At 39.0% G+C, this 23,770-nt stretch overlaps 3 protein-coding genes across 6 annotated transcripts; 1 reads left to right on the top strand and 2 right to left on the bottom strand.

The window, feature by feature from the left end:
* Positions 1–2,196: 2,196 nt before the first annotated feature.
* Positions 2,197–7,105, bottom strand: LOC122024505 (cyclic nucleotide-gated ion channel 18-like). Of its 2 annotated transcripts, XM_042583148.1 has the most exons (7): positions 6,421–7,105; positions 4,621–4,833; positions 4,391–4,547; positions 4,234–4,315; positions 3,633–3,744; positions 3,240–3,476; positions 2,197–3,166 (listed from the first exon to the last, which is right to left on the bottom strand). In XM_042583148.1, exons 1-7 carry the CDS (start codon positions 6,883–6,885, stop codon positions 2,393–2,395), a joined length of 2,040 nt encoding a protein of 679 aa, XP_042439082.1. In that variant the 5' UTR covers positions 6,886–7,105; the 3' UTR covers positions 2,197–2,392. The 2 variants fall into 2 exon arrangements, with proteins under 2 accessions (XP_042439082.1, XP_042439081.1); XM_042583147.1 differs by having other exon boundaries at positions 4,234–4,547.
* A 5,616-nt stretch (positions 7,106–12,721) lies between these two features.
* On the top strand, positions 12,722–19,667 carry LOC122023775 (SWI/SNF complex subunit SWI3C homolog). Of its 3 annotated transcripts, none has more exons than XM_042582089.1 (9): positions 12,722–12,852; positions 12,958–13,485; positions 13,575–14,122; positions 15,312–15,675; positions 15,755–15,822; positions 16,238–16,326; positions 16,555–16,625; positions 16,708–16,886; positions 19,027–19,667. In XM_042582089.1, exons 1-9 carry the CDS (start codon positions 12,831–12,833, stop codon positions 19,501–19,503), a joined length of 2,346 nt encoding a protein of 781 aa, XP_042438023.1. In that variant the 5' UTR covers positions 12,722–12,830; the 3' UTR covers positions 19,504–19,667. The 3 variants fall into 3 exon arrangements, with proteins under 3 accessions (XP_042438023.1, XP_042438024.1, XP_042438022.1); XM_042582090.1 differs by having other exon boundaries at positions 12,754–12,852; positions 12,937–13,485; positions 16,777–16,886; XM_042582088.1 differs by having other exon boundaries at positions 12,754–12,852; positions 12,937–13,485.
* Positions 19,668–19,941: 274 nt separating this feature from the next.
* On the bottom strand, positions 19,942–23,709 carry LOC122024389 (N-glycosylase/DNA lyase OGG1). The gene is made up of 3 exons (XM_042583006.1): positions 22,901–23,709; positions 21,065–21,275; positions 19,942–20,404 (listed from the first exon to the last, which is right to left on the bottom strand). The coding sequence occupies exons 1-3, from the start codon at positions 23,677–23,679 to the stop codon at positions 20,135–20,137; spliced, it is 1,260 nt and encodes a 419-aa protein (XP_042438940.1). The 5' UTR covers positions 23,680–23,709; the 3' UTR covers positions 19,942–20,134.
* Between the last annotated feature and the right edge of the window lie 61 nt (positions 23,710–23,770).

Below are 23,770 nucleotides of genomic sequence, written 5' to 3'. Positions count from 1 at the left end.
TACATTATAAAACGTAGCAATGTAAATAAGATTAATTCCATTACATTACAAATTTGATTACAATACAAGCTAAACTACATTACGCATAATCAAACGCAGCCTTAGCTGCACCATCTCACTCTTCGCTTCATGATGCTACCCCCCCCCCCCAACCACAATCGTTGTGCACCCGCGAGGTGTCGAGGGCTTCTTTGACCTTGCCGCGACCGGCTCTACAATGGTCATGCCCGCCATGTCTCTCCCCCTTTCTTATTCCTCTACTTGTTGGTGTAATTTTCCTAGATCAAGGTTGATCAGTTTGACTAAACTTAAATTAGCTTAAACTTGAGTCTTGATGTTTGAGTTTTGATATTTAACAATATATGGAGATTATAAGTGTAATTGTTCGTTATTGGAAGATTGGTCAAAGTTTGACCAGTTTGATGTGAAAAAAAGTTAAGTAGGTCAAGGTTGACCGAATATTTGATTTGGAAGTCCTAACTGGAAGTTAGGCAAGGGCAAGTCTAACGTAACTGGAAGGTTGACAGATGAAGAAAATTCAAGTGGGTTAGTGTTGACCGGATACTTGGTGTAAAAAGTCCTGGTGAGTGATGCTAGATGAAAAGTCCCAGTGAGTAAAATTAGTAGATTAAAAGCCCTAGTAAGAGAAGCTAGGCAGAAGAAAAATCCTGATAAGTGAAGTCAGGTAAAAGTCCTAGTGAGTGAAGGTAGGTAGTGAGAAAGTCCTGGTGAGTGAAGTTAGTCATGTGAAGATTTAGATGGATCAATAGTTGGTCGGACACCTAGTGATTGGTAAGTCCAAGTTGGTTAAGACTGACTGTACACTTGGCACGATATGGTAAGTCCAAGTGAGTCAAAGTTGACCGGATACTTGGTGATAGAAAATCCAAGTAGGTGAAAGAATTGACTGGATACTTGGCACGAGGTGAAGAGTCTAAATAGGTTGAAGGATTGACCATACACTTTGTGGCGAAATCCCAACAGGTGAAGATTGACCAGATGCTAGGCATTAAAAAGTTTCAACAGGTCACGGTTGATCGGATATTGAACGTGAACCCTAGACTTGGATGAAAGAAGCTAGGGTTGGTAATTGATTAGGGTAATTGATTACCAAGGTTGTAATCATTTGATGCGAGGAAACAAAAACTAGCTGAATCGCTTAGGCTAAGCGATTAAGGTTTTCTGCAAGGAAACAACAGCTATGGTAAGAGATTAAGCAAAGAAGCTTAATCGCCTACGACGGATTCTCGCGTAAATAGAAAGGTTCTTAATTGACTCGGCTAATCGATTAAGAACACTTAAGCGATTAAAGTAATCACTTAAGGTTGAAAATATAGTCGTTGTGTGCCCGTTAAAAGGGTTTCAATGACACTGTTCAAGACAACTCTCCCGATTCCTCTCAAGTTGACTACCGTAGATTCTTGAAGGCTCTTGGAACAAAAGTGCTATTGTATTTTCTAAGTATTAAGAGGTGTCTCCAAACAAAAAGAGAGCAAGTTAAGATTTTATTATTATAAATCTTATAAGATTTATTTGTATTTTTTGTTGTATTGAGAGTTTGTACGAGGCTTCTCCACCTCTGAATTATTTTCTAGAATGAGTGTTTACATAGTGGAGAGTGTACTCGAGTGTGAATCCTTGGATTAGTCATCTCTTCGTCTTGAGGTGGATACCAAGTAAATCCTATTGTTAGTATTGGAGGAACTTGCTTCGAGCTTATTTCGTTACACATCAGCATTGAAGCAAAGCGACGAACTATTCACTCCCTCTCTAGCTTTGAAGTATCCCAACACTGCCTTCGTTCTTTCAAACATCATTATACACAACGTGCAAAGAATTGAATGTTAGAGTACTTTATTTGAAAACATGGTATCCAATTTGATCAGCACCTCACCTTGGTTGCCCTGCGATCCATGAGGAGCATGTTCACCATCACGGTCGCTACAGCAGCAAGCAAGTTGTATCCCTGCACTCTCTCTGCCATAATTCTCTGGTCGCGACCGAGGAAATGAGCAACAAAAGCCAACACAATGCCGTATGCCACCACCCAGAAGCACACCGTATACAGCTTGCTTTGTTCTGCACCATCCCGAGTTATCTGCTTTTGTCTTTGCGTCGCTATAGTCTAGACATTGTGCCAGAAGAAAAAGAGGTAAATTGAAATCACTAGACTGGGTGAGTTTCGAGCAGACTTGATTCCAATTCGAAATTTCAGTGCTCTCGAGTAAATGAAAGTCGGTTGAACATGCGACAAAAATTACATATGTTTGAATTTGAATATGCTGTGCTATTCTTACGTTTACAAGATGTGTAAAAGAAGAAAATCACTAGTTACATCTAATTGACATTCTCACTAACTAGCTAATGGTAATCATGGCATCCATTATCGCATCTAATCGTGGCCCATGGAGAAATCCGGTTCATCCGGCTTCAACAGCTTGGGCAACTTAATACTCGTCGAAGCCTGACTGATCTGGTTCACCTTCTGAACCGCTCCTTTCTTGGTGTTCTTTGCAAACTTGGACGCCAGAATCGTCGCGCCGAGATGCTGATAATTGCTCCCCGCCTCCATCTCTCCCGACGCGTCGTCCTCGTAATCCTCCAGCAACGGTGCCCCGTCATGTGCCGCGCCGTCCTCGTCGACCACCGCCTCCTCGTAGAAGAGGTACTCCTGCTCCGCCAACTCCTTGGCCAGCCTCCTCTTCTTGTACCGCCGCCAGGCTGTCTGGATGAAGCAGGCGCCCCACGTCCGCCACTGGTGCGAGTAGAACCGGAAGGCGTGCTGCAGCTTCTTGCTGTGGAGGCGCTTGAACTGGTTGGCCACGAACTTGAGGTCCTCGGCGCGGAGCGCGAAGGCTTCGACCTCGCAGAGGGCGCGGACGGTGCGGGTGGAGGACGGGAAGTTGACGCTGGGGTTGGGCACCAGAGCCCACGTCAACAGCTCCTCGCCGCAGAAATCGCCCGGGCGGAGAGTGATTGAGTTGAAGAAGCCGGTACGGCCGCCGTTGGTGGTGGAGCTCTCGAGCTCGCCTCGGATGATGAAGAGCATTTCGTTGACGGGGTCGCCCTCCCGGACGATGTACGTGTCCTTGGTGCTCAGGGACGACACCAACCGTTCGCAAATGGCGTCCAGTAGCTGATCGTCCATCTGTGAGAAAAATGGCACCTGCAGAAGAAGATTTCTTCAATCAAACTGCATTCATATTCGACGAATTCAAGGAGGAATCATGAGGACTCACTCGACGAACAAGAGCAAGACATAAATGTCGTTGGATTTCGCGACGGATATCCAAAGGTAAAGAACGGAGAATTGATTCCTCGTCGACGCCTCTGGTGGCGAGCCATTTGTACTGTACAAATCGCCGAACGCGATCTTGTAGGTCCGGTGGTAGCTGACGGTGCCTCATCCACTCTTCGATGTCTCTTCGCTTCACCCTCCATTCTTCGAGCCTCACAGTAATCGATTGCAAGTACGTCTACAAGTCAGAAGATATGAAATTAGATTTAGCAGGGTTTACCATCATCTTTTTGCAGGAAAATAAGATTTATTTTCATCAATCGACAGGATCACAAAAATATTGATTGCTTTAAAAATTAATAAACGCAGTAAATTTTATGTAAAGAAACAGTACCTGCATGTTTCCAATCAAATGCGAAAACAGAACAAGACCAATAATGCATATAGCAATGGCAAATGTTGTTTCGCCAATGTATGTGCTTGTTCCCAAATTCTGTCCGTATGAGCTGAAGGAAAACAATATGAAGAGCTTACTACATTCATCAAAAAAGCACATCAAGCACTACGAAAAGCGAGTAACAGTTATCAGGGCATTGGATTTGTTTCTGCCAAATGTGCAAAATATTTTCAATCATAATCATGGCAACATATTTATGGTTGGCCTATATTAGAATTCGCCCACGCCAACAAAATCCAGAAATTGGTTGGATGAGCATGCCTCAAATTGGTTAGAATGCACCCACGCCAACAAAATCCACACTAAGTTGCAGTCTATATGAATCTTTTTCACCGTTTTCATTCGATTAACCTTGAAATTTTTGTCCATCCTAAGAGTATTCTTATAGAGGTCAATGGAAATAGTTTGGACTAACATGGCTTTACAAGCCATGATGACAATAATGTTCCCGACAAGCAGAAAGAAGTTATGATATGAGACTAACAAGCAACGTCAAAGAAGAATAGAAGTAATGAAACTTGATCTACAAAGAAGTTACCTTAGATTTTTCAATCCCCACCAGAGGCAAAATAGATACTTCTCAATGAAAGTTGCGGCAACAATCTCACTAGTCAAAGCTTCTGCATACATGCCAAAATTAAACTGAATGCTGTCATTTGTAGCGTCACAATTGCTAATTACAAGGGTTGCATTACGCCAAGCCTTTCGTTCTGGCAGCTCCAAGCTACTACAGTCCAAAAAACTAGGGTTGCACAATGGCATGTTCATGATTCCATTTTCTTCCCTGCAAATTGTGACCCAGCAAGTGTATTGCCGTTCAATGGACAACAGATACCACAAAGCTCCTAAAACCTGCATAGCTGATAAGATAGTCATATCCTAATCCTACTGTGATAGCTAAGGATAACAAAAAAAGGAAGCATACATGGCTTGCTAACATGTAAAGAAGGAGATTGTATGCAGCTCCTGCCCATGCAGTTCTCGTAACTACTCCTGTAGCCTTGACAATTCGTGCATTTAAAGGAATAATGAGAAATAACCGTGGGACGTATTGTAGTAAGACAATTAAGGAAAGTGTATTGTTGGTGTGATTAGCCGAAGAGCTGCTCACTGCTGGAATCACGAACCAGATTATTATCTGCAAAAATAAAATAAAAAACAAATCATACTATGTAAAATGCATTTATAATACCACAATCTTTGAAGCATCTAAGTATAAAACTAGAAATTTAAAGTGTGGAAACAAACTTCAAATAGAACAAAACTATATATATAATTTGTTAGGTGTTTTGAAAGGTCAATAATGAAATTCAATTAATTTAGAAACAAAATGATTCTTGACCTCTCGCCATGTCTAATTATTTGTACCAAATTTCATTCACTTTGGAGTTCATTTTGACCCTCAAAATACTTTCTTCTGTATGAGGATTTTTAAAAATATGTGTTCCTTTGACTATTCCTTAGAAAAGGTGACTTTTCCCTTTTTTTTCCCCCACAAAACAATACAAACCAAACAAAATGAGATTGTAGAATCACTAACTAAAATGCTAAGCAACAGATGTAAATCATAAAACATAGAAGTCATTTTACTATTTAAAATCAAATTCAAGGAAAAAAAATTGGAATTGCATTTATATCTCAAAAATTATAATATTTAAGATTAACAAGAAAATCTAACCCATATAAAAAACTAAGAATACAACAACAAAAGGAAGAAAACTCGAAGTCATTTATGGATGCTTAATTTGTTTAAATATCTTTGTTTAATTGTCCACCTATCATGACTTATTTTGATCATTTTTAAGTTGAATTACTGGAGTTATCAGAGCGTCAGTTTTATTTTACAATGTATATAGATCATCCTTCATTGTAAAGAAATTTTATTATATTAGCAGTTGCAAGAGGTGGCATGAGAGTGCTCTAAGCTTGGTTCAACATGACGATCAATACTATGTCACGGTGAAAGTTTACATTTGGATCAAATCCTCTAGATATAACTATAACAAACAAGAAACATGAGATCGACCATTTAATTTTTTTTAGGGGACATGTGAAGTGAAAGGTCACTTATCGAAAAGAAATAGTAAATCTACACATAAATCAGTTTGCACAGAAATAGTACTTCTGTCCATGTTAACTCATATCCAAAATGTCATGCTATTTAAATTTACCCATTCCCTTAATTCACAAATTGAACTTTCGATCAGAAGATAATCATTCAAATCTTAATATGAAATTTGTTGCTCTCTTATTTAATTCAAGATAGTGAATTGTGGACTAATAGAAGAGATTTGTAAGCATAGATGATTTAGTTGCAATCAACTTAAGCATTTTTGGGCTGATAGTTGGAGCTCGCAAGTTAATTGGCCATTTTTTTATCTAAGATAGTCGTACCATTAATATCAAAGCGAACCTAATCCAAGGCATGAGAAGGCACTAGAACGGTCCACGTTCATGGTGGAGTTCATAGTGTAGGCAAAAATTAATGAACAAATATTGCAAAGATAGCGACGAATTAAAGCAATTCTAAAGTCCGATATCACATTTGTCAATTGATAGTGTGGAATCTGTGCATCATGTGTACTCTTCTATTTCGCGAAAAGAATGCTTGATTGTGGATCACTGTAATGTGGATCTTCTTCTTTGAACAATATATGGACGTGTTATGCATGTCAAAAAGAAGGCCACAGAAATTAAAACAGAAGGATGAAGAAAAAAAAACTACCTGTGGGATGGGCAGCATGGCGACGAGATCGATGACAAAATCACTTTTAAGGTAGCGCATTGCAATCTGAGAGGGATCAGTGACGAGTTCTCCCCTACCGAAGACCCTGGAGCTGGGTGCAACGAAGGCGATCCGGAACTTGAGGACAATCTGCCCCAAATAGAAGAGATCGGCGACGGTTCTGAAGAAGGTGACGATGATACCGATGTTGAAATCGATGCGAACGCAGCCAGGGCCACCGATGAAGAGAAGGTAGAAATAGAGAGGGTCGACGAAGAGAGCCACGAGACAGGAAAAGAGGAAAATGCGATTCCACATGAGGACGACATCACCACCGGGGTCGAGGATCCGGCGGGGTCGCCAAGGGCGGCGGCGCAGGTGGTTGAGGACGATGTCCGGAGGACGGGGGACGGACGGGCGGTGGCGTAAGGGGAGCATCCAGGAGGGTGGTCCGATGGTCCTCATCGTCCGCGACCGCGACGGAGCTCGAATCTGCAGAGGGCGTCAACATGACGGCGGAGACTAAGTAAGGGAAAGGCAGTCCTAGGAGGAGGAGAAGAGGAGTGAGAGGATTAGGGCAAGGTTGTTCGGGCAATTTGCGGAGAGACGAGAAGCTCGGAGAGATTTGGCGGAAGCCTCGCCTTGCGCCGCGCCGCGCCAAAATAAACAAAGGGCAAAAATCATACCCTTTTTAAGGAATGACGATCTTCTTTACTTTATTATCAAAAAAGGACTCACCCCGGGTTAAGTGACTTCTCGATATTCCCCGGGTCAAGTAACTTCTCGAAATCTCTAGAAGTTACTTAACCCGGGGTGAGTCTCTTTTGATAACAATGGTAAAAAGGACCACATTCGTTAAAAAAACATATTTTGGCGCGGCCTAACGTATCGACAATGTCCGTTCTCGCGGCAACGGCGAGGGCGAGACTTCCCCACCACAAATCTTTTCGAACTTCTCGCCTCCCCACGAATCTCCTGAACAGCCCTGGCTTTGAGAGTGCTCTAAGCTTGGTTCAACATGACGATGAAAGTCTACATTTGGATCAAATCCTCTAGATACAACTATAACAAACGAGAAACATGAGATCAACCATTTAATTTTTTTTTAATTTTGTTTAGGGGGCATGTGAAGTGAAAGGTCACTTACCGAAAAGAAATAGTAAATCCACACATAAATCAGTTTGCACAGAAGTAGCAATTCTGTCCATGTTAACTCATACCCAAAATACGGGGTCATGCTATTTAAATTTATCCATTCCCTTAATTCACATCTGTCAAATGATAGTGTGGAATCTGTGCATCATGTGTACTCTTCTATTCCGGGAAAAGAATTCTTGATTGTGGATCACTGTAATGTGGACCTTCTTCTTTGAACAATGTATGGGACGTCTTATGCATGTCAAGAAGAAAGGCCAAAGAGATGGAAGGAAAAAAAAAAAATACCTACCTGTGGGATGGGGAGCATGGCGATGAGATCGATGGCAAAATCTCTTTTAAGGTAGCAGATTGCAATCTGATAGGGATTAGTGACGAGTTATTCCCTACTGGAGCTGGTGCGACGAAGGTGATCCGGAACTTGAGGACAATCTGCCCCCAAAAAGAAGAGGGACGACGACACAAACTCACAAAGGGAGCATCCAGGAGGGGAACACAGATTTTTTGGATCATTTTTTTATGATACAAAGATGTGTCATTCGTATTTACGGTTGGATCGTGATCGTGATCCGACCGTAAATTATTGTGATCCCTTCCTGGGTTCACCGTCTCCATCAAATTATAGTTTTTGTTCGGAGCGGACGGCCGGAGGCTTCCGGTGGTGGATAAGTTGTCAGGTTACTAGGCGCTGAGCGAGGGTGTCCTCCGAACGGTCTCCGGCCGCTCGCTCCGAACAAAAACTATAACATAGTAGGGGCGGTGAACTCAGAAAGGAATCATAATCATTTGCGGTCGGATCGCGATCACGATCCTACCACAAATACGAATGGCACATCCCGTGAACCACAAAAAATAGTACAAGTTCTCAGAGATTTGCGGTGGTGGAAACCTCGCCCTCACCATTACCACGAGGTCCACCGTAACGGCGAGGTTGGTTAAACTATGTACGTTCCCACGCAACGACGAGTGCGTGGCTTCCGCCATCGCAAATCCCCCCTCAAATCTCAAGAACAGCCCTGGCTTGAGAGTGTCTTAGGATCAATCTCGGTAACCTATGGCTTCATCTCTAATTTATCTTCCGAGGACTCATCAATGGGGACTATAGTTGTTGAAGACATCATCCAAACACCGATCGAGCAAAGAGCAATGAACAAGACAAGGGCCATTGTCGACCAATGCGATGACAATGATGATGGCGACCTCCTAGAATCCATTAAGGGGTTCTTCCCGAATGCCATAGTTGCTCACACACAATTAATGCTCAAGCAACGTATCCGAAAAACTAAAGGGGAAAAAACAAGATATTGGAAACCAATAAGTTACCTAAACATATATTAATGGCCATAGGATAAATGATGGAGCATGATTCTCGCCTCCAATGTCTTCATGGAAATATGGAACATTAGATAAACTAGTATGAGGAGGAAATGGAATAAGGCGAGGAAAGATTATATACAGAAAAGAGAAAAGGGAGAGGAGTTAGGGTGCCAAAAATCACTCCTTTCCTCTCCTGGACGATCAATTTGGAATTTTGATGGCGGGGAAGCGGAAGAGAGAAGGAGGAGAGAGGAGCGAGAAGGGAGTCGGACCACAGGAAGGCGAGTGGCAACGCCTCCAACCCACACAACGCCATCGCCTGCTTCATTTGAGAAAGGAAAAAACACATTTAAACCAAATATTATAATTTTTTTATTTGTGTAAGGAAAATAATTTAATGTATTGTTAAATTAATTTAACAAGGACATTTTTTAAGGCCTCGATATATGTTACGGGGAAAGCAGAAAATCAAAAATCGGGGACGTCCAAATTAAGAAAAAGTGCTTCATTTTTTTTAAAAAATAAATGGATATCCCATCAATAATTTTATTTTAAAAATATCTTTTGATTTAACTTTGATAGAACATTCACATCAGCTTATTTATTATATTTTAAAATTTAAAATAAATCATTCACTTTATTATATTTAGATAATCATTTATCATTACACATCATATCAACTACCGTAATAAATTATTTTTCACCATATCAATTTCTCCATCTTCTATTTTTTATTATTATATTTGTAATAGTAGAGAGTTTAGGGAGGAGAGATTAAAAAAAAATTATTTTATATTTAAAATAAAAAATTTTATTTTTCTATTAATAGAGAAGCACGGTAGCATAAATCTAAATTTAGATAATTGAAAAGAAATATGATGTAATAATTTTTTTTAATAAAAAATGTAAAATTTAGGATAGTAATTGATTTTACATAAGCTAGTGTGGATGCTGTTATAGTAACTATCGGTAATTTCTACAACATGTAAAGGCTACCAAATAGCTATTACTCTGTATAGAAGCTGCCAACCAACTATTATATGTTGTAACTATTAATGGAAATGTGAATGGAATAAAGAGGTGGAGACGAAGAGACTCTATTGTGTATGAGTTTTTAGTCACATATTAGAAGTCTCTTGGCTGTATTGCTAGTTTAAATTACAGCACATGTATTGATATTGTAAACATATGTATGGGGAGATACTCTCTCACACGTGGGTGCGCAAGGGTGGAAGCAAATTTAGAGCTCGGATTTGTATTGAACCAAGTTGATTTGTTTGTGAACATGACCTGCACGTGTCGAATGACAGGCAAAATAAACGCCACCTAAATCTCTTTTTGCTACTTGCTCAACAATATAACAGAAGCATTAATATGAAGACATTAAACTCATTAATGACGACATTAAACCCAGTAATAAATGACCATAATTTGGTTATTTATTACAGATAAGGTAAGAGCTCCTATATAAGAAAGTTGGATCTTGAGCAAAGGAAAGAGTAACAGAAGATAAGTGAAAGAGAGAGTCAGAGGAGAGTAAAAAGCGAACCTTTGTCCACTTGTATTCTTCTATAAAATCTCTCTTAGCCATATATCTGTTCAGCTGAACTACTCATGATAGCAGTCAAGCGCATTCTCAGTTTGCCACGAACAATCAGTGTTTGGTTGCGTGTGTGATTTTGTCGTTGTATCTTGGGAAATAGACGACCCGCGAGAACTTTGAAATACAGTCGGAGGTGGGGTGAATCTATTTCAAGGAAACTACGTTGAATGCAGACATCGGTATCTTACTCAGTAAATTCCCATTCAGACTTGGCAACCAACTTGTGATTTTCCTACGCACCGTATCAATTTCGTAATTCGGACCACCGGAAGTTTGACGGAACCAGCTCTGCTGGTACTTGAGATATCCGCTCAAGTCATCTTAACAAATAAATTAGAATTAATTTTTGTGTAATTTCAATTCATTAATTTTCTTCAATATCTCCAACAATAGATTGTCCAATACCATTATTTTCCTAATATCCACGATCTCTTCGACTTCTATTGCTAGAGAAGCTTTCATCCTTCTTAGTTGGCTAAAAAGAAGTCTTAAGAAGTTGTTGAGTAATCTCTGTATTAATTTTTTTTCTTTTTTTAATGGCCTTGTAATGAACCCAGGAGTTGCTCTATCATTATTGCTTGTAGATCCTTGGTCTCTTCGATGATGATTATAATATTATTAAATCCTGAACATAGTGATCAAAGAATTTTTTCAATAATAATTACTTATTCTAGTTTCTCATTATTTATCTTTAGTTGAATGGAAATGATAGACACTCTAGAAAAATAATCAGATACCAACTCATCTTTCTTCATATGAAGAACATCAAATTGACTTCTTAATATTCGAAGGCATACCTTTTTCACCTTTTCTTCTATTTGATATGAGAATTGGAATTTTTTCCATGCTTGCTTGGCTGAAGTAGCACTTGAGATTTTCTCAAGATCATCCTCATCTAAAGATTGATAAATGAGGAAAGAGTTTCATTGTGAGTGATATTATCATGCCTACTCATAGGAGAGAGAGAGGGGGATGTTAAGAAGAATGAACAATGTTCATCCCTCTCTCATCTTTGTTTTTTATTTTTTTAAACAATAATAAATATATTAAAAAAATTTAATAATAATTTTTTAAATAGTAAACTCTTATTTTTTAAAAAGAAGGATTATTATTAAAAATAATAAAAAATATGTTATTATAATAAATATGTAATAGTGAATTTATATATTTTTTTGAGATGATAAATATTATAATAATGACAGATTATGGATGCTCTAATGCACGCTTGTCATGGCACTTGGCACGGCAGATGCAGCACAAGTGTTGATGCTTCCCTTAGTTTTGTTTGTCTGTTTCTTCTTTAACTAACTTTGTTTTGCTAATTCTGTGGTCTGACTTTTAAACTGATATAAGATACTGTCTTTGTTAATTATGCTCATTCAGTCACTTCGCGTTGACTCCGCACTTTCTGTTTCTGTTCATAAAAATATTTGTCAAGCAAGAACTGTGAGTTTAGATCCTATTTTGAACTACACATTTCAGCCCCATCTTAATCCGTTGACAGAACCGACACGAAGAACCTTCCATATTCATCAATTCATCATCATATGTAAAGATGTGACGGGGCGCTGGAAACATTGAGGACGAACGTATTTATTTTTTTATCACCGTGTTAAGGGAATATGAGTCGAACGTATTTATTTTTTTGTCACCGTGATAAGGGAATATGAGTCTCCTTGAGACGATATAGTAGCTAGCGTATAAACATCTTCCTTATATATCAGTCGTTATTTCAAAAGTTAATAGTCATCTATTTTTTTACCATAAAATAAGAATTAACATCTATCATTCAAAATTCAAATAAATTTAAGATTTTTGACCTGATAACTAAACTAACTCATTTTTTAATTAGTCTACTTTTTAGACATCGACAACAAAACGATTGAATCTATTATTTCGGATAATTTATGCTTACTCCATAATTTTAATTTCAGTAAATCTTATTTGCTAGAATTTGACCGGCTAAAAATTTCTATTTTCAAATTATAATACATGATACATGTATGTACGTATATGTAATTAATATATAAATATGATATTACTAAAATATCCTTTTATATATATATATATATATATATATATATATTCATTCTTGTTTATCAAATTTTGACCATTTAACATTACTTTTTTAATTTTTATCATTAATTCTTAAGCCTTAATTTTTTTATTGCTTTTCCATTTTCTCACTCTCTATTTTACCTCTTCGCACGTGTAAAGCGTGTGATAACTCCCGGTAAAAAAAATTGCCCCCGACGTGTGGCGCCCGTCTCTCTGTCCCCACTCGTGCGTGATTCTCTTCTCCTCTTCCTGCTCCAAACCCTCGCCAGCTCCGCCCATGTCGCCGGCTTCGCCTTCAGGTAAACCCTCACGCCTCGCTGCGTCATTCGTTGGGATTTTACCCCCCTTTGGACCCCTCGATTTTCGCTAGTTTTGATGCCTAGATCGCCTTCGCTCCCTGGCAGATTCCCGGCTCAAATGGCGGAAGAGGAAGCGGGATGCCAATCGCAGGCGCCAGAAGCCACATGAAGACGAGGAGGACGAGGATGAGGACGATGAGGACGCCGCAGTACCCGTCGGGGGAGACGCGGAGGAGGTCGGCCGCAATTCTTCTCCCATTCCTGCTGCAGCTGACCCCGTTCTCGACCTTAGAGAGTCCGAGGTCCTATCTGACGGTGGCCAGCGGATCTCTGATCTTCCCACTGCTTTCCGACGCACCGTTAATCGTCCACACACTTCCGTCCTCGCCCTTGTGGCCGCCGAGCGCTCCAACTCTGCCGCGCGCTCATGGTCTCCGCCGTTCCTGGAGAACATTTCTCACGGACAACTTCAGGTCCTCTCAGCGGTGCTCCCCGATAACCCTTCACTACAGCAGCCACCGGACCTGGATAAGCCCTCCACTTATGTATGCACGCCGCTGCCACTCATGGAAGGGAAAGGCATGATAAAGCGGCTCGACAAGGACCAGCTCCTAATTGTTCCGATGCACTCCGGTGTGTAGTGTGGACACTTTACCTTTGTTTATGGTTCATTCTTTGTAGCTTCGGCTTCGCACTGAAAGTTGCTTTTTTGAGGTGTTCAGATTGGTTTTCACCAAGCACTGTCCACCGGCTTGAGAGACAAGTGGTGCCACACTTCTTCCTGGGAAAATCCAATGATCACACTCTAGAGAAGTACATAGGCCTTCGGAACAAGATAATTTCCAAATACTTGGAAAATCCAGGGAAGAGGCTTTCATTTGCTGATTGCCAAGCCTTAGTTCCAAACAACGACCTTTACGATCTTAGTAGGATTGTGAGGTTTTTGGATCACTGGGGGATCATTAACTATCTGGCTGCTTCTTCAGTCCACCGCGGCCTTAGGATGGCTGGATCCCTTCTCAGAGAGGATGCCAATGGTGAGCTTCAACTTCAAACTGCACCTTTGAGGTCCATAGACAGTTTGATTTTGTTTGATAGACCAAAATGCAGCATCAGACTAGAGGATGTTGCTTTGCTCTCTCACTCTGGGCAAGATTCTGATGCTTTAGTTGGAGATTTAGATGCAAGAATTAGAGAACGTATTGCTGAACATACCTGCAATTTCTGCTCTTGCCCTCTGACCAAATTGCACTATCAATCACAGAAGGAGGTCTGTCTTCTTTATCTGAGCGTTGAATTTTATTTCATCTCGAGCATATGACATTGTGACTAAAATGGCCATATATATTATACTTTTGATTTCTTCATACTTAGTCTTAGATAAAATAGTCATTCTTTTGGTTTCTTCATACTTAGTATTACATTAAATATCTCACATTGCCTTAACCAATCATCATAATAGATATTTGCGTGAGCATCATTCACCATCATTACTAACTCTTCTTGTATACACATGAACTAGAAGTGCTGAAGTATGCTTGGAGAAAATAAATTTCATATATTCATGTCTTAAGGGTTCTCTTTTTTTCAGGGAAATTTATAATTCTGAAATCTGTTTCAATCTACTTGTGAATATTTCTTTTCTCATATACTTCATCCTTTCACAGATTCAGGAGAGAGTATTCCTGTAGACCATAAGAACATTTTCCACATACATCTTGTAGGCCTACCTCATGTTTGAATATTAGGCAATCTTTATTTTGAGGATTAACGGCACTGTCAACTATCAGATCGAAAGTTGTGGAAAATATTATCACTGACAAGTTTTGTATCTTTTTATTCTCTATTTAAGTGCTATGTGGCTGAGTTCTTTTATGATGAAACCAACTCTCTTTTTTGTTCTCCATATAGAGAAGAAAATCCTTGATGTGGTATTCTGCTAATGTGTCTTTGCTCACTAGTTTGTCACCTTCTATTTAAGATATGCTGCCAATGATTTGCATATGAAAGATTCTTTTCCGTTGTTTTCATATAATATTCTCAAATAAAATATCCATCCTCTGCTGATCATTGATCTATCTTGTCCAAAGCTATAAATTTTCAACTTTTACACTTATTTAATTAGGCAAATTTGCTAATAGCTGGTTTGTTTAGTTTTTAAATTTTCATCTTAAGATCGCCGTATAGTATCTATTATAATAATTTGGTGCAAGCATGGTGATAGGCATGAAGGCAATAATCTATTGTTGGTACAAGTGAAACACAATAATATTGACTGGCGCAAAGATATTTCTTCTTACTAATCTTTTTTTTAGATTGGTAGAAATCATCAATGGCACAGTTCTTGTCAAATTGTATACTAATAGCATTCTAAACCCTGCTCTTGCATTCATATATCTGTTTATTTTTGTTTCTTTATTGCATTACATCTAATTTAGTGAGCATACTTGTTTGAATAGGTGGATATAATGCTGTGCTCGAACTGCTTCCATGATGCAAAATTTGTTACTGGGCACTCAAGCTTAGATTTTGTAAGAATGGACTCTGTAAAGGAAAATTCAGATCTTGAAGGGGATAGCTGGACAGATCACGAAACTTTGCTGTTGCTTGAGGCCATGGAGAAATATAATGACAACTGGAATGAAATTGCAGAATACATTGGTTCCAAGTCTAAGGCACAATGTATTTTGCATTTTCTTCGTCTTCCGATGGAAAATGGCCTACTGGAAAGTATTGAACTTCAACATTTTCCTCCTCCATCTGAATCTCTTGATAGACAAGATGATTTTATTTTATCTTCAAATTCTAATGGTAAAATTGCAGGTAACCATATCAAAACTTGTTAATTTTAACTTAGCTCCGGTTAATATTTTTCTAACTATGTTTGTTACAATATAATTAGGTAATCATGACCTCGGCAGTGCCAACTCACTTCCATTTATTAATTCTTCCAATCCAGTCATGTCCCTGGTGAGTAATTTCTATGTATCCTTGGGTTTTCCTTTCATTGCAAAGACAATGAACATAGTTCATGATTGTAACACTGAGAAAATAACTAAATTCGTGAATATTCTCATGATACACTAATTAAAGTTCTATCTATCTACAAGCTCATGAGTAGACCTAGATATCGGCTTAAAATTTGTAGATTTTTAATTATCCTGGTCTTCTATGCACAAAAGTTTAAGCATGGAAATTTATAGATTTTTAATTATCCTGATCTTGCATAAAAGTTTAAGCACCCTAGCCTCTGTTTTGCATTTTGACATGAAAGGAACATCATATTGGACAAAAGCGATCTTTCTATATATAGTTCTTGGTTGTTTGATGAAAGTTTCTAATGCTTCAATATTATAAAAAAATCATATTGTCTGAAAATTTGTAGTTAGCCTTCTTAACCTCCTCAGTTGGACCAAGAGTTGCTGCAGCATGTGCAAGTGCAGCATTATCTATCTTGACCAGAGATGACTCAAGGTCAGTGCCTCCAGTTTCACTTGTTAAGGACATTGTTAGTGAATTTTTGTCATGCAGCATCTACTATTGCATTCATTTTTCTTTTTTCTTTCATCTTTAATTGTATAGCATACTAGACGTGGGCATATATATTTTGAAATACTATTTCTTCTGTATCCACATCATAGTCTGTTATTTTAGTTTTATGGATCTATGAACCATATTTGACATTTTTTTTCATCTTTAAAGGAATGGATCTGAGAATTCACATGCTGACGTTGATACTCATGCACCTCATGCAAGCTTCAGTCATCAGAAAGGTATGTTGCTGATAATTTTCTGGTTTAACTTGTGTAATTGATTAATTGTCAATTGTTATGCTCACATTTAATTTACTGGCAGATGGTACTGCAGAAGGTCAATTGCCACATTCTAAAAATGGTTCTACTTTGCTTTCCTCTGAACTTGTAGAACATGCTGCAATGGCTGGCCTATCTGCAGCTGCAATGAAAGCAAAATTATTTGCAGATCAAGAGGAACGTGAAATTCAGAGATTGGCTGCTACTATCATAAATCATCAGGTTAAATTTCCACTTATTTTTCTTAGGAATTTTAGCAGTTCACATTTGTTAGTTCTGACACTTTTTTCAGCTCTTAGGAGGATTTGATGATATAATAAGTAGAAAGGTTAGTTACATGTAGGTCCTTAGACCTATACATTATTTTATGGTAGGTCCTTCAACCTTTTTCAATTAGCTCATTCTTGAACGTCTGTGATGGTTGATTGGGTCCTGAGTGGTCATCCGGGTGTGTTAATTATGGCTTGTCTACTACTGATAGGAGGTTCACTCAAGGTTATAGACTTGGGTTGGGGACAATCTATGTCAAAACAGATTGGAAAGCTATGGCACTTAGTGTACTGGACCAATGGATGTGCATTGTTACAGTTAAATGGCTATTTATATTGCAAATTAGGTACTCACACATTGAAGTTGATTGATGATCTGTCCAAGAAAATCAGCACTGCATATATTTCTTTTGGATATTTTTTATATTTACCAATTCACTTAGTGAAACTCAGTATGTGGCGAGCTGGAAATAGTGGATATCCATGCTTTAGAGTAGTGTTAAAAGTAATGGGTTTACTCCCACATGGCTATATTTGTGTTATTTAGGACGAATTCTAAATACATGGGTGCAATCAATGTTTAAATAGCATATGGATCGGATTCAGCTAAAAGAAAAGAATTTTTCAACGTTGCCCAATACCTTGGGTCAAGCCTGTGTCTATCTAGGCTTGTTTTTTAATTTCCTAGTAAGCCAAAGGGTTTAAAAAGAAACACATCCGTACCTGAAACATAACAATTTACTTTTTAGGCTTAATAACACGTCTGTACCATGAATTGGTGAACAAACTTGATTGTGAGCATATAAATAACTCATGGTCATACTCATCTATAAGCATGAATGTGTTCAAATGTATTAGACTATACATGCAATTTTGGGTTTCAAGCAATTTCATAGACTAGATAAAACACACATAGACATGAAATATGGTTTTGATAGACCATTAGTTTCTGGTTGTTTGATCTAGTTCGATCCAAGGGGGCTTCAAATGATTTCAGCTTGCATAGTCATATATAGCTGTTTGTTCCTTTGAGTTCTCACAATTAACTAAATAGGCCTTCGAGGAGCTTCTTAAAAGTTAAGCATTAATCTAAATTTTGAAATAAGTTTGGCTGTTTGATCTGAAGCTTGATAAGATTTCTTGATGAAACTTGAGTTAACAATGTATACTTGGATGGTTACCATTTTGGCATTTTTGTGCTATAATTAACACATTTGATTTTTTGTTGCTGAATGCTAGTTAGCTTAATTCTTCTACTTATTTCCACTGCTATGGTGGTACCGTGTCACAAAAATCTTCAATTAAGGTAGAAATATTTCTAACAAAAGGATGCGCACAATTTGGTATTGTTTAAATATTGTTCATGAAATAACAACTATATTTGGTGAATATGCTCTAAATGATGAATCTCTTAACCCATACATTTGTGGGTAAAGGTGGCAACATGTAAGGTACCTGTAAATTGTTTACTACTCCCATCCATACCTAGTACATCCAAACACCGTACCTATTCCGTGTATGTGATGGGTCCTCACTATTCTATCCACACCACCATGGTCCCATCACTATCTGTGGGTACCCAAACGAAACTGAACATGACCACTATCCCATTTAACATATCTTGATAGAAATAACATTTATTTATTTTTAAATAAAATATGTTTAAAAGTATGTAAATCAAGTTCTAATAATGATAAGCGTATTAAGATCATAATATCTTTTAAGTTAAACATACATCATAAATATTGCAATTTATATAAATATATAATATCTATATATGGGTATCCATCCTACACACACATGACGGGCATCTACAGTTGGCCATCTAACAGATGCCCAAACCAGATTAAACTTGTTGGATGGTTAAGAATGCCCGAATAAACCCACGCTCCTTATTTCTCCCTTATTTGTTGGGACTGCTATGGAGAATTGCAACTTTTAAATGTCCAATTTGATTGAGACATGGTACATCATCAACCTTAGTTATGTGAGTTCCATGATGGTTGCTTTTTCCCTTGACTATAATGCACAATGGCCCGAATCCTGTGTCTAGTTTGGCCTCGTGCTGAAAATATTTTGTTTTTTTTTTGCAGCTGAAAAGGTTGGAACTGAAGCTGAAGCAGTTTGCGGAGCTAGAAACTCTATTGCTCAAGGAATGCGAACAGGCAGAGAGGATGAGACAACGACTCTCAGCCGAGCGCAGTCGAATGATGACCTCCCGATTTGGAGCCTCACCAAACAGTGTACCATCACCTGGGGGAGCAGCACCAGCAGGTGCTGCAGCAGCTGCTGTAGCCATGGGCGCTAATCCAATACCTGGCCAGACACCCATGGTCGCTCCGGCAACTGGACAAGCTTCCTTCGGCAACAATCTTAATCCCGGCCATCGGCAGATGCCTTTGATGCAACGCCAGCAAATGTTTGGTTTGGGGCCCAGGTTACCGTTGTCTGCTATCCACCCAGCTCCTGCCTCTCAGAATGCTGGGTTCAACTCGGCGATACCAAACAGTTCCACGCCTAACCATCATCCATTGTCAAGATCATCATCGTCAGGGAATACTCGAATATAGCTTCGGAATTTAGTGTTTATTGGTGATATGTTGCATGGCATCTGGGCTTAGTTTTACTAATATTGTGTTTCAATTATTAGAGAAATCTCAATGTAATTGCCTCCTTATTGGTCCCTCCTATCTTTTTTCTCAGCTATTTAACGGGTACACGATTTCTCGTGGGATTTTTTTTTTGTTATTGTTTTGATTTTTTATTTTTAATTCGGATGTTTAGAAATTCATATAAAAATATCTACCGATTTAAATATTCATCTTAATCACTCATCCATGAAATTTTTGATAATAAAAATCTGTATGCACTTGAATTTTCTGAAAATAGCCCATTATCCATAACTTTTTTGGAAGAATTTTTACTGCCAAAATATTGATATACAACTAACCTGTTCATTAAAAGAGTACAAAATATCATTTTTTTAATGAAATAATTAACATTAAAAATTGTATTAGTTCAAACTCACATAAAAATATTATATAAATTTTGTAATATTCACACTCGTTAACAGGTCGAAAGTTCATGTTAAATTCATTAAAAATTCTGAAAATTCGAGCGGCAATAAGTCATCATCTCAAATTCAGCGAGCCAAGTTAACATTGACTATGGGTTAGCAATACTGGATACTACTTCATCCTCCTACTTAATGACGATGGAACGGGAGACATCTTGTTCCAAAGAAGCAGCTGCTCTTTTCCTCCCCCGTTTTCCACCGTTGGCAGATTTATTTTCCCCAGCACACAATTCAACAGAAGCCTTGTGAGAAGGTAACTCGCCGATGAAGAGCACATTCTGCGCCCAGCCGGCGTATTCACCAAACTTGGCCACAAACGCCTCAGAGATGGACTTATACAGCTTGGGACTCAACCGCGTGCCAGCAAGCTCTGGCATTAGGTATTTGGTTGCAATCTGCATACACAACATCGTTAATGATAGGGACCAACTTTGATACCATTTGAAAGTCCAAGAGCAAATTCAATCCAACGTAAAATGTCAAAAGTGAGCCTTTCAATATTTAAAGATATTGTAAGACCTCTAATTTGGAGATTTAATCTTGCTCACTTCTTATGCTCAAGATCATGGTATGTTATGGTTTCTAGTGAGATTGGCATTGATTGCTACAGAGGAAATGTTGTTTTGGTGGTTGATTGGTCTATCGCACAGGCTTGGGGAACAATGTGGCTGAACAACAACGAGAACAAAAAAAATAGAAAATCCAAGTCCCCCTCACCAAGAAATGGCAAAACGATGGCAGAATACTATATTGGTAATTAGCTGAAATTGATGAGATGAAAATGAATCATAAGTATCACTTACACATTCATATAGAGTATCTAGATAATATGTTTATTTAAGAGAGACAATATTGCTACATAAATCTGCTTACTAATACATTTCCTACCTTTTCTACAGAAATTGGAGAAAGAGGATTTATCATCTAGATGACGCTCTATGGTAGAGCTAACTCTAACATTGTTGGATTTCTCGTTTCTTTCTCAATTATGATCAAGGCTCCGGTAAAGCATAGGGCATAATTCAATCTAGAATAAAAATGCACAAAAACCAAACCTGCCAAACATGAGTGTCGACAGGAATCGCATGGTGTTGATCCAAGGAGAAAAGAGCAATGCAAGCAGCAACCTTAGGTCCCACCCCTGGTAGAATACAGAGAGCATCAATCACCTCTTCAAGCTCCAGACTACGAAGAGAGGCAAGCCACTTGGCGCCTCCTCCAGGTTTTCCTTGCAAAATTTTAACTGCACCTACAATGTATTTTGCCCTGCTTGCAAGCCAAGGAGTTCTTAAAGCACGTAGAAATTTAACTAAAGAATAAGAATGCACAGCAACATTGACTTTTATCCATCAACAGAGCATACAAGAGGAAGAGTTGGAGAAAGCAAAGTAAATGGAGACCACCTGAAAATACATGAGAACAAGGTCACTAATCAACAACCTCAAAGACCAATTCAATGTCTATGTAGATAATACCAAGAAGTTAATGATAACAAATATGGAAGCTAGATTTACTTGCTAATGATCCTACTTCTATTCCTAACTTGAATGACAAACTGTTCCAATGGAATTTCAAGCAAAGTCACACTTCCAACCAACTTGTGAGATTGTTGGATTTGCAACTAATGACCTCTACTTTATATTTCCATGCATTGCAAACATTTATTAATCAACAATGTAAGTCCTAGCACCTGATCCAATTTTGTATTTGATGAAGATCCATGATCTACGCTTCTATTAGAAGAATCATTTGGCTTACTACATGGAGTTACTTGTTTCACGCCTTATTGCAATTTGCCACACAGATAAAATCTAAGTAACATCATAGAGCATTTATGAGGCCAGAAAATCCTACCTAAAAATGAACAAAAAATGCAGGCATCTGTTAGCTTGGCCAGTTAACACACCCAGTTAGAGCCCGACAAATCAGGGGCTCAGTCATCTAATATACATAATGTAGTCATAACCTTTATAGAGTAGTTTTTTTTAAAATAAAAAAAGCAGGAAAAGTATAGATAAAATATCTAAATACAGAGATTATTTCAGAAAAACTTACAGTTAAAACTTAAAGAGTCATAATATCTTCTTAGAGTTCATAAAATATACATGAAGTAGAGCAACACATTGTACCAAATACTATTGGGACGCTATAAGATCTTATTGTAGAATCCATAAACATTCTACCTAAAAGGTTAATGATATGGCCACATAGACTTTTGTTCTTTAGTAAGACCTCATGCTTCTCTTCAAAATACTCGATATAAGAATCCACTGTAAAACATAAAACCCCAGAAGAATCATTAACATACACATGGGCTTCCTTATCTAATATCTACACAATTTGAATTGCTACTTTGTGAGACCACCACAGCTGGATCAATTCAGATCACTGCTTCTCGTTTTTCAGCCGACTCGTTCAAGCCAAGAAATAGTTAAACCAATATTACAATTTCTTAAGGTTCATATATAACACCATTCAAGAGATTGTAAAATAACTTATTTTCATCGAAGAAAAAGCAGCATTTTTTCTGCATGAACTAGACTCTTCACCATGTACCAAACATATATGGTAAAAGAAACCTCGCTAAGCCATATGGTTTCAGTTCCTATTCCACTTTTTTAAAATGCTGTTTTTTTTGGCTAACAATGTTGCTGCTCTTTTTTGCACCATTTACTGGTTTACCAGACCCAATAAAACATTGAGCTTTTGATTCTTCAACTCTGTATCCCAAACACTACTTAGAAACTACTCTTCTTGCTTAACTTATTCCTACAACTGAATCCTATGCGAAACTCACAGAAAAGTTGTTTTCGAATATTTCTCTATTGATCATGCTCTGCCAAGTGACAGCCAGCCAAAACAACATGCTGTAGTAACTATGTGGAACAAACCTGTAACCAAATCCAGCTTCTCGGAGCTGCTGCTCTGTGACTAGAGATAGCCTCTCAAGCGACGGGAATTCATGGAAATCAAATCCTCCGACCGTCCCGAGGTACTCCCCATATGACGAGAGCACGCCGACCATCTTCTCAATGCGGCCGATATTATTGTTAGAGGAGCAGAGGAACTGGAAGACGCACTCCACCGGGTCTTGACGGAGGATGCGGGCGCCACCGTCAAACCGGCTCGCGAGCTCAGCAAAGCGAGCATCGGCAAGGGAAAAACGGTCCCAGAGGTCCCCGAGAGACACGTGAACGTTGAGGAAGTCGGAAAGGACGGACCGAGCGGAAGAGGAATCGGAGCTGCCTGGATTATGGAGGACAAAGGCGACGCGGCCGGCGGGGTCGCTCTCGAGGTGCTGGAGGGAAAGGAGGTGCGGACCTACGACGCCTGTGTAGTGTGAGGAACCGGTGCGACGCCAACGGAAGGTCTGTCCAGTGGGTAGGGTTACGGATAGGGAAAGCTCGGAGCGGGGTAGCGGGAGCAGCTCCCAATCGGCGGAGGCTGCGGCGGAAAGATGAGCAGCGAGAGATCGCTGGGGCTTGAGCGCGGCGGGGGCGGTGAGAACAGATCTCTCTTTCCAAGGAGGAGAAGGCGGAGAAGGAGAAGGGGTGGAGGGAGGCGGCGGCGTTGTCCTCCGCGCTTTCCTCATGATTCCGGCGAGGGTGGCTAGGGAATTGGGGAACGACGGAGAGTACCCTAAAGAGCGGGGCGGTGTCCTTCCTAGCATTCACCGAAGGTGACAGTATCCTCACCGAGAGGCAGGTAAAGCCGTAAAAGTAGAATAATTTAAAAGCATTAACTTAATTATGTGGGAAATT

Source organism: Zingiber officinale, chromosome 9B, assembly GCF_018446385.1.
Source record: "Zingiber officinale cultivar Zhangliang chromosome 9B, Zo_v1.1, whole genome shotgun sequence".
Lineage (NCBI taxonomy): Eukaryota > Viridiplantae > Streptophyta > Magnoliopsida > Zingiberales > Zingiberaceae > Zingiber > Zingiber officinale.
The sequence above is the reverse complement of the archived record's forward strand: the minus strand, read 5'-3'. Positions and strand labels throughout refer to the sequence as shown.